This window comes from Giraffa tippelskirchi, chromosome 2 (genome assembly GCF_054371585.1).
Source record: "Giraffa tippelskirchi isolate mGirTip1 chromosome 2, T2T-mGirTip1v1.2.pri, whole genome shotgun sequence".
Taxonomy (NCBI): Eukaryota; Metazoa; Chordata; class Mammalia; order Artiodactyla; family Giraffidae; genus Giraffa; species Giraffa tippelskirchi.
In genome coordinates, this window is record NC_137276.1 from 50,722,918 (window position 1) to 50,736,070 (window position 13,153).

The following is a 13,153-nucleotide window of genomic DNA, read 5'->3' on the forward strand; positions in this document are numbered from 1 at the left end:
TAACTTAGGCTCCTTGGAAAAATGTATCCAACCTTTTCTTTGATATTAATTTGACAAAAAGAGCACTCTCCAAAAAGACCTGGCATCTTGATAATTTAAAATATTTCTCTTTGTGCCTTCTTGGCATTGTTAACCAAATCACATTTCATTCCATCAAGGACATGTTAGAGTCCTGAGTGAGCCTTATTTGAATTACAGCTATCTAGAACAGTTTGCTTCTTTGATAAATATAATCTAGTTTATATTGAAGCATCGCTTGAAGTATATCTCAGGTTTAAATTATGCTGGGATTTCTCATTCAGGTGATTTCACTTTTTCTTAGCAAATGAGTTGTATACAAATGACTTTTTAGCATATCTTGTTGGAGATGGGAGGGATCTTGTCAAAGTGTAAACATGGCCCCATTTCTTTTCCTCTCTTCCATTTCATTCAGAATCTTCACATTCCTACTGTAATTACCTGAAGTTAATTTTTATAGATTTGTTTCATCATTTAGTGTGAGAAACTATTTTTCAGGACTAGGTCAATTCTGTAGAACTCATTTCACTTAATATATTGGTTCAGTTCAGTTGCTCAGTCGTGTCTGACTCTTTGCGATCCCATGGACTGCAGCACACCAGGCCTCCTGTACATCACCAACTCCCAGAGTTTACCCAAACTCATGTCTATTGAGTCGGTGATGCCATCTAACCATCTCATCCTCTGTCGTTCCCTTCTCCTCCTGCCTTCAATCTTTCCCAGCATCAGGGTCTTTTCAAATGAGTCAGCTGTTCACATCAAGTGGCCAAAGTATTGGAGTTTCAGCTTCAACATCGGTCCTTCCAGTGAACATTCAGGACTGATCTCCTTTAGGATGGACTAGTTGGATCTCCTTGCAGTCCAAGGGATTCTCAAGAGTCTTCTCCAACACCACAGTTCAAAAGCATCAATTCTTCAGTGCTCAGCTTTCTCTATAGTCCAACTCTCACATCCGTACATGACTACTGGAAAAACCATAGCCTTGACTAGGTAGACCTTTGTTGGCAAGGTAATGTCTCTGCTTTTTAATATGCTGTCTAGGTTGGTCATAACTTTTCTTCCGAGGAGTAAGCGTCTTTTTATTTCATAGCTGCAGTCACCATCTGCAGTGATTTTAGAGCCCCCCAAAATACAGTCTGCCACTGTTTCCACTGTTTCTCCATCTATTTGCCATAAAGTGATGACACCGGATGCCATGATCTTTGTTTTCTGAATGTTGAGCTTTAAGCCAACTTTTTCACTCTCCTCTTTCACTTTCATCAAGAGGTTCCTTAGTTCTTCTTCACTGTCTGCCATAAGGGTGGTGTCATCTGCATATCTGGGGTGACTGATATTTCTCCTGGCAATCTTGATTCCAGCTTGTGCTTCATCCAGCCCAGCGTTTCTCATGATGTACTCTGCATATAAGTTAAATAAGCATGGTGACAATATACAGCCTTGACATACTCCTTTTCCTATTTGGAACCAGTCTGTTGTTCCATGTCCAGTTCTAACTGTTGCTTCCTGACCTGCATACAGATTTCTCAGGAGGCAGGTCAGGTGGTCTGGTATTCCCATCTCTTGAAGAATTTTCTAAAGTTTAGGACACTGAAAGATGAACTCCCCAGATTGGTAGGTGTCCAATATGCTACTGGAGGTCAGTGGAGAAATAACTCCAGAAAGAGTGAAGAGATGGAGCCAAAGCAAAAACAACACCCACTTGTGGATGTGACTGGTGATGGAAGTAAGGTCTGATGCTGTAAAGAGCAATATTGCATAGGAACCTGGAATGTTAGGTCTATGATTCAAGGCAATATATTGGTTACCCATGTAGTTTAATGAGGAGGAATCTTTGGGGATACTTTCCCTGGATATTTTAAAGTAAAAAAATTAACATATGCAGAGTAACACTAACAAGAGAGAGCTGGTATAGCTAATAGAGAAATCAGAAAGAAGAGACTTAAAAGCAAACTGCGTTAGGCATTAAGAAGTTACTCTGTAATACTAAAAGGTTTAATTCACAAGGAAGGTGCAAAATCCTAAAATTATAAGCACCTAATGACAGCTTCAGAATATATGAATGAAAATTTCAAGGAGTAATTGATAAATTCACTAGGATAGTGGCCATTTAAAAATGTCTCTTTTATCAATATTTTATAAAATTAGTTAAAAGTATTGACATTAGAAAAAAGTCAATTGGCAAGCTAGATATAATGAACATATATAGAACTTGCATCCAAAAATTAGAGAACACAAATATTTTTCGAGCATATATGGACCATTTATAAAAATTGATAATGTACCAACTTAAAATGTATCACAATAAATGTCAAATAACCTTTGTAGTACTGACTGTGGTTTCTGATATAAAGAAATTAAGTTAGAAGTCAACCACAAAAATTGAAACATACATTTGGAATTTAAAGACATGTACTTATAAACTCATGAGTCAATGAGGAAGTCATGATGGAAATTTGAAATTTTAGAATATAACAAATGAAAAAAATTACTATGTAAAAAACCTTGTAGTTTACTCATTATTCAGTAGTTAGCATATATAATGGTATAATCTTTACCAATACACTTATAATCTTAACAGCTATAAAGTATGTGGGAGTAAATCTAAGCAAAGGTGTGAAATGCCTTTACTAAGAACATTATAAAGTGTTTTAATGGTTAGCTATATCATATTAATCACTGAGGAAGGCTTTCGTATCTCTCCATGCTATTCTTTGGAACTCTGCATTCAAATGGGTATATCTTTCCTTTTCTCCTTTGCTTTTTGCTTCTGTTCTTTTCACAGCTGTTTGTAAGGCCTCCTTAGACAGCCATTTTGCTTTTTTGCATTTCTTTTTCTTGGAGATGGTCTTGCTCCCTGTCTCGTGTACAATGTCACGAACCTCTGTTCATAGTTCATCAGGCACTCTGTCTATCTGATCTACTCCCTTAAATCTATTTCTATTTCTGTTGTATAATCGTTAGGGATTTGATATAGGTCATACCTATATGACCTATATCATGGTCTAGTGGTTTTCCCTACTTTCTTCAATTTCAGTCTGAATTTGGCAATAAGGAGTTCATGATCTGAGCCACAGTCAGCTCCCAGTCTTGTTTTTGCTGACTGTATAGAGCTTCTCCATCTTTGGCTACAAAGAATATAATCAATCTGATACTCTGGTGATGTCCATGTGTAGAGTCTTCTCTTGTGTTGTTGGAAGAAGGTGTTTGCTATGACCAGTGCGTTCTCTTGGCAAAACTTTATTAGCCTAAAGAATAGCAAGGAAAGATAAGAAAGCCTTCCTCAGTGATCATTGCAAAGAAATAGAGGAAAACAATAGAATGAGAAAGACTAGAGATTTCTTCAAGAAAATTAGAGATACCAAGGGAATATTTCATGCAAAGATGAGCTCAATAAAGGACAGAAATGGCAGAGACCTAACAGAAGCAGAAAATATTAAGAAGAAGTTGCAAGAATACACAGAAGAACTATACAAAAAAGATCTTCATGGCTCAGATAATCACGATGGTGTGATCACTCACTTAGAGCCAGACATCCTGGAATATGAAGTCAAGTGAGTCTTAGGAAGCATCACTACGAACAAAGCTAATGGAGGTAATGGAATTCCAGGTGAGCTATTTCAAATCCTAAAAGATGATGCTATGAAAGTGCTGTTCTCAATATGCCAGCAAATTTGGAGAACGCAGCAGTGGCTACAGGACTGGAAAAGGTCAGTTTTCATTCCAATTCCAAAGAAAGGCAATGCCAAAGAATGCTCAAACTACCACACAGTTGCACTCATCTCACATGCCAGCAGAGTAATGCTCAAAATTCTCCAAGCCAGGCTTCAACAATACATGAACCATGAACTTCCAAATGTTCAAGCTGGTTTTAGAAAAGGCAGAGGAACCAGAGATCAAATTGCCAACATCTGCTGGATCATCGAAAAAGCAAGAGAGTTCCAGACAACCATCTACTTCTGCTTCATTGACTATTCCAAAGCCTTTGACTGTGTGGATCTCAATAAACTGTGGAAAATTATTCAAGAGATGGGAATACCAGACCACCAGGCCATCTGACCTGCCTCCTGAGAAACCTGTATGCAGGTCAGGAAGCAACAGTTAGAACTGAACATGGAACAACAGACTGGTTCCAAATAGGAAAAGGAATACGTCAAGGCTGTATATTGTCACCATGCTTATTTAACTTATATGCAGTGTACATCATGAGAAATGCTAGGCTGGATAAAGCACAAGCTGGAATCAAGATTGCCAGGAGAAATATCAGTCACCTCAGATATGCAGATGACACCACCCTTATGGCAGACAGTGAAGAAGAACTAAGGAACCTCTTGATGAAAGTGAAAGAGGAGAGTGAAAAAGTTGGCTTAAAGCTAAACATTCAGAAAACAAAGATCGTGGCATCCGGTGTCATCACTTTATGGCAAATAGATGGAGAAACAGTGGAAACAGTGGCAGACTGTATTTTGGGGGGCTCTAAAATCACTGCAGATGGTGACTGCAGCTATGAAATAAAAAGACGCTTACTCCTCGGAAGAAAAGTTATGACCAACCTAGACAGCATATTAAAAAGCAGAGACATTACCTTGCCAACAAAGGTCTACCTAGTCAAGGCTGTGGTTTTTCCAGTAGTCATGTACGGATGTGAGAGTTGGACTATAGAGAAAGCTGAGCACTGAAGAATTGATGCTTTTGAACTGTGGTGTTGGAGAAGACTCTTGAGAATCCCTTGGACTGCAAGGAGATCCAATCAGTCTATCATAAAGGAAATCAGTCCTGAATGTTCACTGGAAGGACCGATGTTGAAGCTGAAACTCCAATACTTTGGCCACCTGATGCGAGGAGCTGACTCACTTGAAAAGATCCTGATGCTGGGAAAGATTGAAGGCGGGAGGAGAAGGGTGCAACAGAGGATGAGATGGTTGGATGGCATCAGTGACTTGACGGACATGAGTTTGAGAAAATTCCGGGAGTTGGTGATGGACAGGGAATCCTGGTGTGCTGCAGTCCATGGGATCGCAAAGAGTCGGACATGACTGAGCAACTGAACTGATATCATATTAATGGATAGTAAGCCTTAATATAATGAAGATAACAGTTTTTCTTAATTTACATTACAAAGTTAATTTAACCTAGTTTTAATACAGATTTAAAATTTTGTGTGTTTGTGGGTGAGGGAGTGAGAGAGATTTAGTCATCTGAATCAAACTTACTTGGAGAAACAGAAGGCCAAAAATAAGCTGTATTAGGAAAGGAAGGCAAAGTGTGTATGTGGTGGAATGAGAACTGGGATAACTGCAGATTATAAAGACTCATTATAAACCTTAAGAGTTGAAGAAATGTGTTAGTAATTTAGGAAGTGGCAAATAAGACAGATGAAACTGCTTAGAGATTACAGCGGATGACCTATGCATATATGGGAACTTTTTCTGTGACAGGTGGCATTGTGGATAGAATGGTCTGTGAAATTTATGGTGTGGGTACAATTGGTTTTTCTAAGAGGAAAAATAGTGCTTTGAACTGCTAAGACAAAAAACTGATACACAACAGCCAGACAATGGTGATAGGTTGTACTGAGAGGGTTTTTTTTTTTTTAATTTGGGGTGAAGATGTGGCAGAAAAAGATAAAAGTCCCATTTACTAATGAAATCACAGCGTGATGAATTCAGGGACTAGCTAGTGATGCAGTTCAGTTCAGTTCAGTCACTCAGTCGTGTCCGATTCTTTGTGACCCCATATACTGCAGAATGCCAGACTTCCCTGTCCATCACCAACTCCCAGAGCTTACTCAAACTCATGCCCACTGAGTTGGTGATGCCATCCAACCATCTCATCCTCTGTCATCCCCTTCTCCTCCTGCCTTCAGTCTTTCCCAGCATCAAGATCTTTTCCAATGAGTCAGCTCTTCACATTAAGGTGGTCAAAGTATTGGAGCTTCAGCATCAGCATCAGTCCTTCCAATGAATATTCAGGGTTGATTTCCTTTAGGATTTACTGGTTTGATCTCCTTGCTGTCCAAGAGACTCTCAACAGTCACCAGAATTCGAAAGCAGCCTTTTTTAGGGTCCAGCTTTAACATCCATACATGACTACTGGAAAAACCATAGCTTTGACTGTATGGACCTTTGTCAGAAAAGTGATTTTTCTGTCTTTTAATATGCTGTCTAGGTTTGTCATAGCTTTCCTTCCAAGGAGCAAGTGTCTTTTAATTTCATGGCCTCAGTCACTGTCTGAAATGCTTTTGGAAACCAAGAAAATAAAATCTGTCACTGCTTCCACTTTTTCCCCTTCTATTTGCCATGAAGTGATGGGACTGGATGCTATGATCTTAGTTTTTTGAATATTGAGTTTTAAGCCAGCTTTTTCACTCTCTTCTTTCACCCTCATCAGGAAGCTTATTGGTTCCTCTTCACTTCCTGCCATTAGAGTGATATCATCTGCATATCCAAGGTTGTTGATATTCCTTCTGGGAATCTTGATTCCAGCTTGTGATTTATCCAGTCTGGCATTTTCCCATGATGTACTCTGCATATAAGTTAAAAAAGCAGAGTGACAATCTTGTACTCCTTTTCCAGTTTTGAATCAATCTGTTTTTCCATTCCAGTTCTAACTGTTGCTTCTAGACCTGCATACAGGTTTCTTAGGAGACAGGTAAGGTGGTCTGGTATTCCCACCTCTAAGAATTTTCCAGTTTGTTGTGATCCTCACTGTCAAAGGCTTTGTGTAGTCAATGAAGCAGAAGTAGATATTTTTCTGGAATTCCCTTATTTTCTCCATGATCCAATGAATGTCGCCAATTTGATCTCTGGTTCCTCTGCCTTTTCTAAACCCGGCTTGCACATCTGGAAGTTCTCAGTTCATTTACTGCTGAAGCCTAGCTTGAAGGGTTTTGAGCATAGCCTTACTAGTATGTGAAACGAATACAATTTAGGGTAGTTTGAATATTCTTTGACATTGCCCTTCTGACAGTTTCCAGTCCTGTGACCACTGCTGAGTTTTGCAAATTTGCTGACATATTGAGTGCAGCGCTTTAACAGCATCCTCTTTTAGGATTTTAAAGAACTCAGCTGGGATTCCATCACCTCCACTAGTGGTTATTTATGTGAAGTTAAAACTTAATAAGTTATATGTTTTGACTTATCCTGCAAAACGAATGTGCTTGATAAGAGTTCTAGGTAGTTATTCCATTAATATGCTTGCATTTAAAATTGATTGTGCTTGGGTCCATGTTCTAGAATGACAGCTGTATATATCCCCACAAGCATATATATACCCACAAGAAGTATTTCAAATCTAGGAAATTTTGTAGAATTAAGCAAAACACATACACATGAATATGGACTAAGAAGAGGGGAAAGGATTAATGTTTCACAAAATAAGAATCATCAAAAGACACTTCAAAAAAAGATGACAAGACGTAACACAGTGTATGGCTGGAGTTGCTGCATAGAAAATGGGTGGGAGCTGAAGGTGGAAAATTAGGCAGAGGCAAGACAGTGGTGAGCCTTCTGGACTTTGGACCTGCTGTTCCTTTTGTTCAGGATGCTTTCCTGTCTCTTTGTCTAACTTTCCTTCTATCTTTTAGATACATGGTGAATAAGTATCACCATACTTTGTTACTGAATTATTGTTTATCACAGGTGTAGCTATTATATGTTTGCTTGTGTGTTTTCTCTTTCCCCATGAGAATGTATACATTTCACAAGGGCAGAACACATCATACCTCTTATTCAGTGTTCTATCTGTAGCACTTAGAACAATATCTGCATGTATTTGGACCCCAGAAAAGAACTGTCAGTTGAGTGGGTTAATTGAAGCAGAATTGAGGGCAAAAATATGGATTACTGAATCTTTATTTTAAGGTGATTTTTTTCCTTTAATTATATTCAGTTTATTTACCAGTGGTCTGTGTACTGTACAGGACAGTGCAAAGTCAACAATGTGGACTAAAGTCCATTTAGCAGTACAAAACCTCATGGCAGAGACATACCTAGAATTACTGGATTAAATTACACAGCACTGAAATAAAGATAAATAGAGTGTTAAAATCTTATATTAACAATAAGCTAAATGAGATAAGCACTCATTATAAGAATCTCCTCTGGGCTGCAATAATAATCTTTTTTTGTCTTTTTTAAGGAAAAATAAGCTTTGTTTTTATGAAATTTTGGAAAATAATTTGGATGATTAAAACTTGGGTGAGTCAAAAGAAATAATTTCTATGTGCATGGTACTCTACATGCTGTTTTGATGGATTGGAAAATATTTAAAGGGAGATACACATTTCAAGTGATTTTCTTTTTATTTATTTATTTATTTGTTTATTTTTTAGTTTATTTATTTTAGTTGGAGGCTAATTACTTTACAATATTGTAGTGGTTTTTGCCATACATTGATATGAATCGGCCATGGGTGTACATGTGTTCCCCATCCTGAACCCCCCCCTCACCTCCCTCCCCATCCCATCCCTCTGGGTCATCCCAGTGCACCAGCCCTGAGCACCCTGTCTCATGCATCGAACCTGGACTGGAGATCTGTTTCACATGTGATACTATACATGTTTCAGTGCTATTCTCTCAGATCCTCCCACCCTCACCTTCTCCCACAGAGTCCAAAAGACTTCTATATATCTGTGTCTCTTTTGCTGTCTCACATATAGGGTTATCGTTACCATCTTTCTAAATTCCATATATGTGCATTAGTATACTGTATTGGTGTTTTTCTTTCTGGATTACTTCACTTTGTATTATAGGCTCCAGTTTCATCCACCTCATTAGAACTGATTCAAATGTATTCTTTTTAACATCTGAGTAATATTCCATTGTGTATATGTACCACAGCTTCCTTATCCATTCGTCTGCTGATGGACATCTATGATGCTTCCATGTCCTGCTATTATAAACAGTGCTGTGATGAACGTTGGGGTACACGTGTCTCTTTCAATTCTGGTTTCCTCGGTGTGTATGCCCAGCAGTGGGATTGCTGGGTCATATGACAGTTCTATCTCCAGTTTTTTAAGGAATCTCCACACTGTTCTCAATAGTGGCTGTACTAGTTTGCATTCCCACCAACAGTGTAAGAGGGTTCCCTTTTCTCCACACCCTTCCAGCATTTATTGCTTGTAAACTTTTGGATAGCAGCCATTCTGACGGGCGTGAAATGGTACCTCATTGTGGTTTTGATTTGCATTTCTCTAATAATGAGTGATGTTGAGCATCTTTTCATGTGTTTGCTAACCATCTGTATGTCTCCTTTGGAGAAAAGTCTGTTTAGTTCTTTGGCCTATTTTTTGATTGAGTCGTTTATCTTTCTGGAATTTTCACCTTGCTTATACTTTCCTTCATCGTGCAAAAGCTTTTAAGTTTAATTAGGTGCCATGTGTTTATTTGTGCTTGTATTTCCATTACTCTGGGAGGTGGGTCATAGAGGATCCTGCTGTGATTTATGTCGGAGAGTGTTTTGCCTATGCTTTCCTCTAGGAGTTGTATAGTTTCTGGTCTTACATTTAGATCTTTAATCCATTTTGAGCTTATTTTTGTGTATGGTGTTAGAAAGTGTTCTAGTTTCATTCTTTCACAAGTGGTTGACCAGTTTTCCCGGCACCACTTGTTAAAGAGATTGTCTTTTCTCCATTGTATATTCTTGCCTCCTTTGTCAAAGATAAGGTGTCCATAGGTGCGTGAATTTATCTCTGGGCTTTCTATTTTGTTCCATTGATCTACATTTCTGCCTCTGTGCCAGTACCATACTGTCTTGATGACTGTAGCTTTGTAGTAGAGCCTGAAGTCAGGCAGGTCGACTCCTCCAGTTCTGTTCTTCTTTCTCAAGATTGCTTGCACTATTCAAGGTTTTTTGTATTTCCACACAAATTGTGAAATTATTTGTTCTAGTTCTGTGAAAAATACCACTGGTAGCTTGATAGGGATTGCATTGAATCTATAGATTGCTTTGGGTAGTATACTCATTTTCACTGTATTGATTCTTCCAATCCATGAACATGGTATATTTCTCCATCTATTTGTGTCCTCTTTGATTTTTTTCATCAGTGTTTTATAGTTTTCTCTATACAGGTCTTTTGTTTCTTTAGGTAGATATATTCCTAAGTATTTCATTCTTTTCATTGCAGTGGTGAATGGAATTGTTTCCTTAATCTCTCTTTCTGTTTTCTCATTGTGAGTGTATAGGAATGCAAGGGATTTCTGTGTGTTAATTTTATATCCTGCAACTTTAGTATATTCATTGACTAGCTCTAGTAATTTTCTGGTGGAGTCTTTAAGGTTTTCTATCTAGAGGATCATGTCATCTGCAAACAGTGAGCGTTTTACTTCTTCTTTTCCTATCTGGATTCCTTTTATTTCTTTTTGTGTTCTGACTGCTGTGGCCAAAACTTCCAAAACTATGTTGAATAGTGGTGGTGAGAGAGGGCACCCGTGTCTTGTTCCTGACTTTAGGGGAAATGCTTTCAGTTTTTCACCGTTGAGGATAATGTTTGCTGTGAGTTTGTCATATATAGCTTTTATTATGTTGAGGTATGTTCCTTCTATTCCTGCTTTCTGGAGGGTTTTTATCATAAATGGATGTTGAATTTTGTCAAAGGCTTTTTCTGCATCTATTGAGATAATCACATGGTTTTTATCTTTCAATTTGTTAATGTGGTGTATTACATTGATTGATTTGCAGATATTGAAGAATCCTTGCATCCCTGGGATAAAGCCCACTTGGTCATGATGTATGATCTTTTTAATATGTTGCTGGATTCTGTTTGCTAGAATTTCCCTAAGGATTTTTGCATCTATCTTCATCAGTGATATTGGCCTGTAGTTTTCTTTTTTTATGGCATCTTTGTCTGGTTTTGGTATTAGGGTGATGGTGGCCTCATAGAATGAGTTTGGAAATTTACCTTCTTCTGCAATTTTCTGGAAGAGTTTGAGTAAGGTAGGTGTTAGCTCTTCTCTAAATTTTTGGTAGAATTCAGCTGTGAAGCCGTCTGGTCCTGGGCTTTTGTTTGCTGGAAGATTTCTGATTACAGTTTCGATTTCCGTGCTTGTGATGGGTCTGTTAAGATCTTCTATTTCTTCCTGGTTCAGTTTTGGAAAGTTATACTTTTCTAAGAATTTGTCCTCTTCTTCCAAGTTGTCCATTTTATTGGCATATAGTTGCTGATAGTAGTCTCTTATGATCCTTTGCATTTCTGTCTTGTCCGTTGTGATCTCTCCATTTTCATTTCTAATTTTGTTGATTTGATTCTTCTCCCTTTGTTTCTTGATGAGTCTGGCTAACGGTTTGTCAATTTTATTTATCTTCTCAAAGAACTAGGTTTTAGCTTTGTTGGTTTTTGCTATGGTCTCTTTTGTTTCTTTTGAATTTATTTTCTAAGAGTAGAAATCACACCATGATTGTTATTTAATTCTATTATTGAAGACCTATTGCACTTCTTGAGAAGCTATAGAAATCATTTTCTCTTAAACTATTGATTCCTAAATTATAGCTATAATTTTTTTCATATGCCTATAGGTTTTTCAAAATGAAGTTAACTCCAGGAAGCTAAAAGTCTTTTTTCGAGATTTCCAACATAGTCATGATTTTGAAGATCAATTTAAAGAGGAGGCTGAAAGGTAAAACTCATATGCTTATTTAGTAAGTTTTCTGCTTATTCATATTCATAACTAGACCTTTGAGTGGAGGCTAAATAATGGCCCTCAAATGTTTGATTAATTTTAAAAATATAGTACTTTGTAGTAAGTACAATCTGACTTGTCTAGAAATAGGATGTATTTATGACCTCATAAATATGATATTAACACAAGAAAAAGATATTCCTAAATAATTCAGTTTCTCTATCATCTCAACAATTACCCAGTTCCGAAACCTTTGTAAATGTGTTTAGAGTTCTTGGATGGGGCAGTGTACTTGAGGTAAGGTAAAGCTTAGTACACAACTAAGTTTTATAAGACATTACATGTTTCCGGAAAGAAAATAATGTATTCTAGAAATGGAACTATTAGCATGGTGAATATTATATATGAAAAAAATTTAAAAACTTGGAGAAAAAGTAAATTTCCATTAGAAACAAAAGAAACAGCAACTTTAATGCTTATAAAATGCTCAAATTTAGGTGTTATGTATAAAGATATTAAATAAGAAAATATTTTATTGAGCCATATTTTCTTAGGGATTTGTAAGTAATATTAGCTACAGTCACTGGAAGAGCACTGCATAATAATGTATATAGTATACAGTTGTATAAACAAATTTCAGAAGTACATTAAATGAACAATAAATAACATTAATTTGAAAGTGTTTTGAGATAATGTTATATGTTACTAATATATACTAATTATTAGATACTAATTACATACGAAGCACTGTATACAAATACAGAATATTAATAGTTCTTTTTCTGTAGTTGACAATTGGGGGCACAGACACATAAAAGACAAAGTTAAATACAGTAATAAATATTGTTATAGAATCAGAGTCCAAGGATTGTGGGTACAGAAAACTATGCAAGGGGGAGGGTTCTCCACCACCTGCTTTGAGGAAAAGATATTTTGGTTGGATTTAGGATCTTAAATAAACAGAGATTCAGCAGGTGAAAAGCAAGGGAAGAAAATTTCAAGCTGTGGGAAGAAGTTTGAGCAAAAATAAGGAGCCGTGAAATTATCTTATTGTTGGTGAGAAATGTTATGTGTCAAGAGTTATAGGGTATACGTTAATTGAAATGCCAGGGAGCTTGGGAAGATGAGAGGCAGAGTAGAAAATATAACGTGGGCCATAGTTTGAATGAATTGAATATATGTGAAACCAAGGAGTACACATTTTATTCAGTCTGTTAGAATGAAAATGAAGCACAGATGGAATCTTTTTGCATCTTCCTATCTGTCTATCAGTCATCTATCTATCTGTTATCTATCAGGAAGGAGGCTTGATGGTGAAAGATAGCTGGTAGGAAATGGAGAGCAAGTAGATGTTTACAGTAACTCAAGAAAAGGGGGAAAGGGACAAAGAGTTAGAAACATGTTATTACCCACAGAAACAAAAGGAAAAGACATTTACTTTGTTAAGGCTGAGGCATAAAGTACATAAAGGAAATTAATAGAGATGAGGACAGAAAAGTAGGCAAAGGTGAAACTATTAG

The 13,153-nt window shown here is 37.1% G+C and overlaps 1 protein-coding gene across 50 annotated transcripts in view; it reads left to right on the forward strand.

Moving 5' to 3' along the window:
* The window catches only part of PTPN20 (protein tyrosine phosphatase non-receptor type 20), an 81,261-nt gene that overhangs the window by 21,563 nt on the left and 46,545 nt on the right, over window positions 1-13,153 (forward strand). For 33 of the 50 annotated variants that reach the window (XM_081562437.1, XM_081562290.1, XM_081562123.1 and 30 more), the window contains one exon: window positions 11,530-11,630. In XM_081562437.1, coding sequence (XP_081418563.1) covers window positions 11,530-11,630 — 101 coding nt within the window. Of the gene's footprint in view, window positions 1-8,154; window positions 8,214-11,529; window positions 11,631-13,153 lie in introns of all 50 variants that reach the window. The other 17 variants (XM_081562234.1, XM_081562148.1, XM_081562194.1 and 14 more) reach the window with 1 other exon arrangement.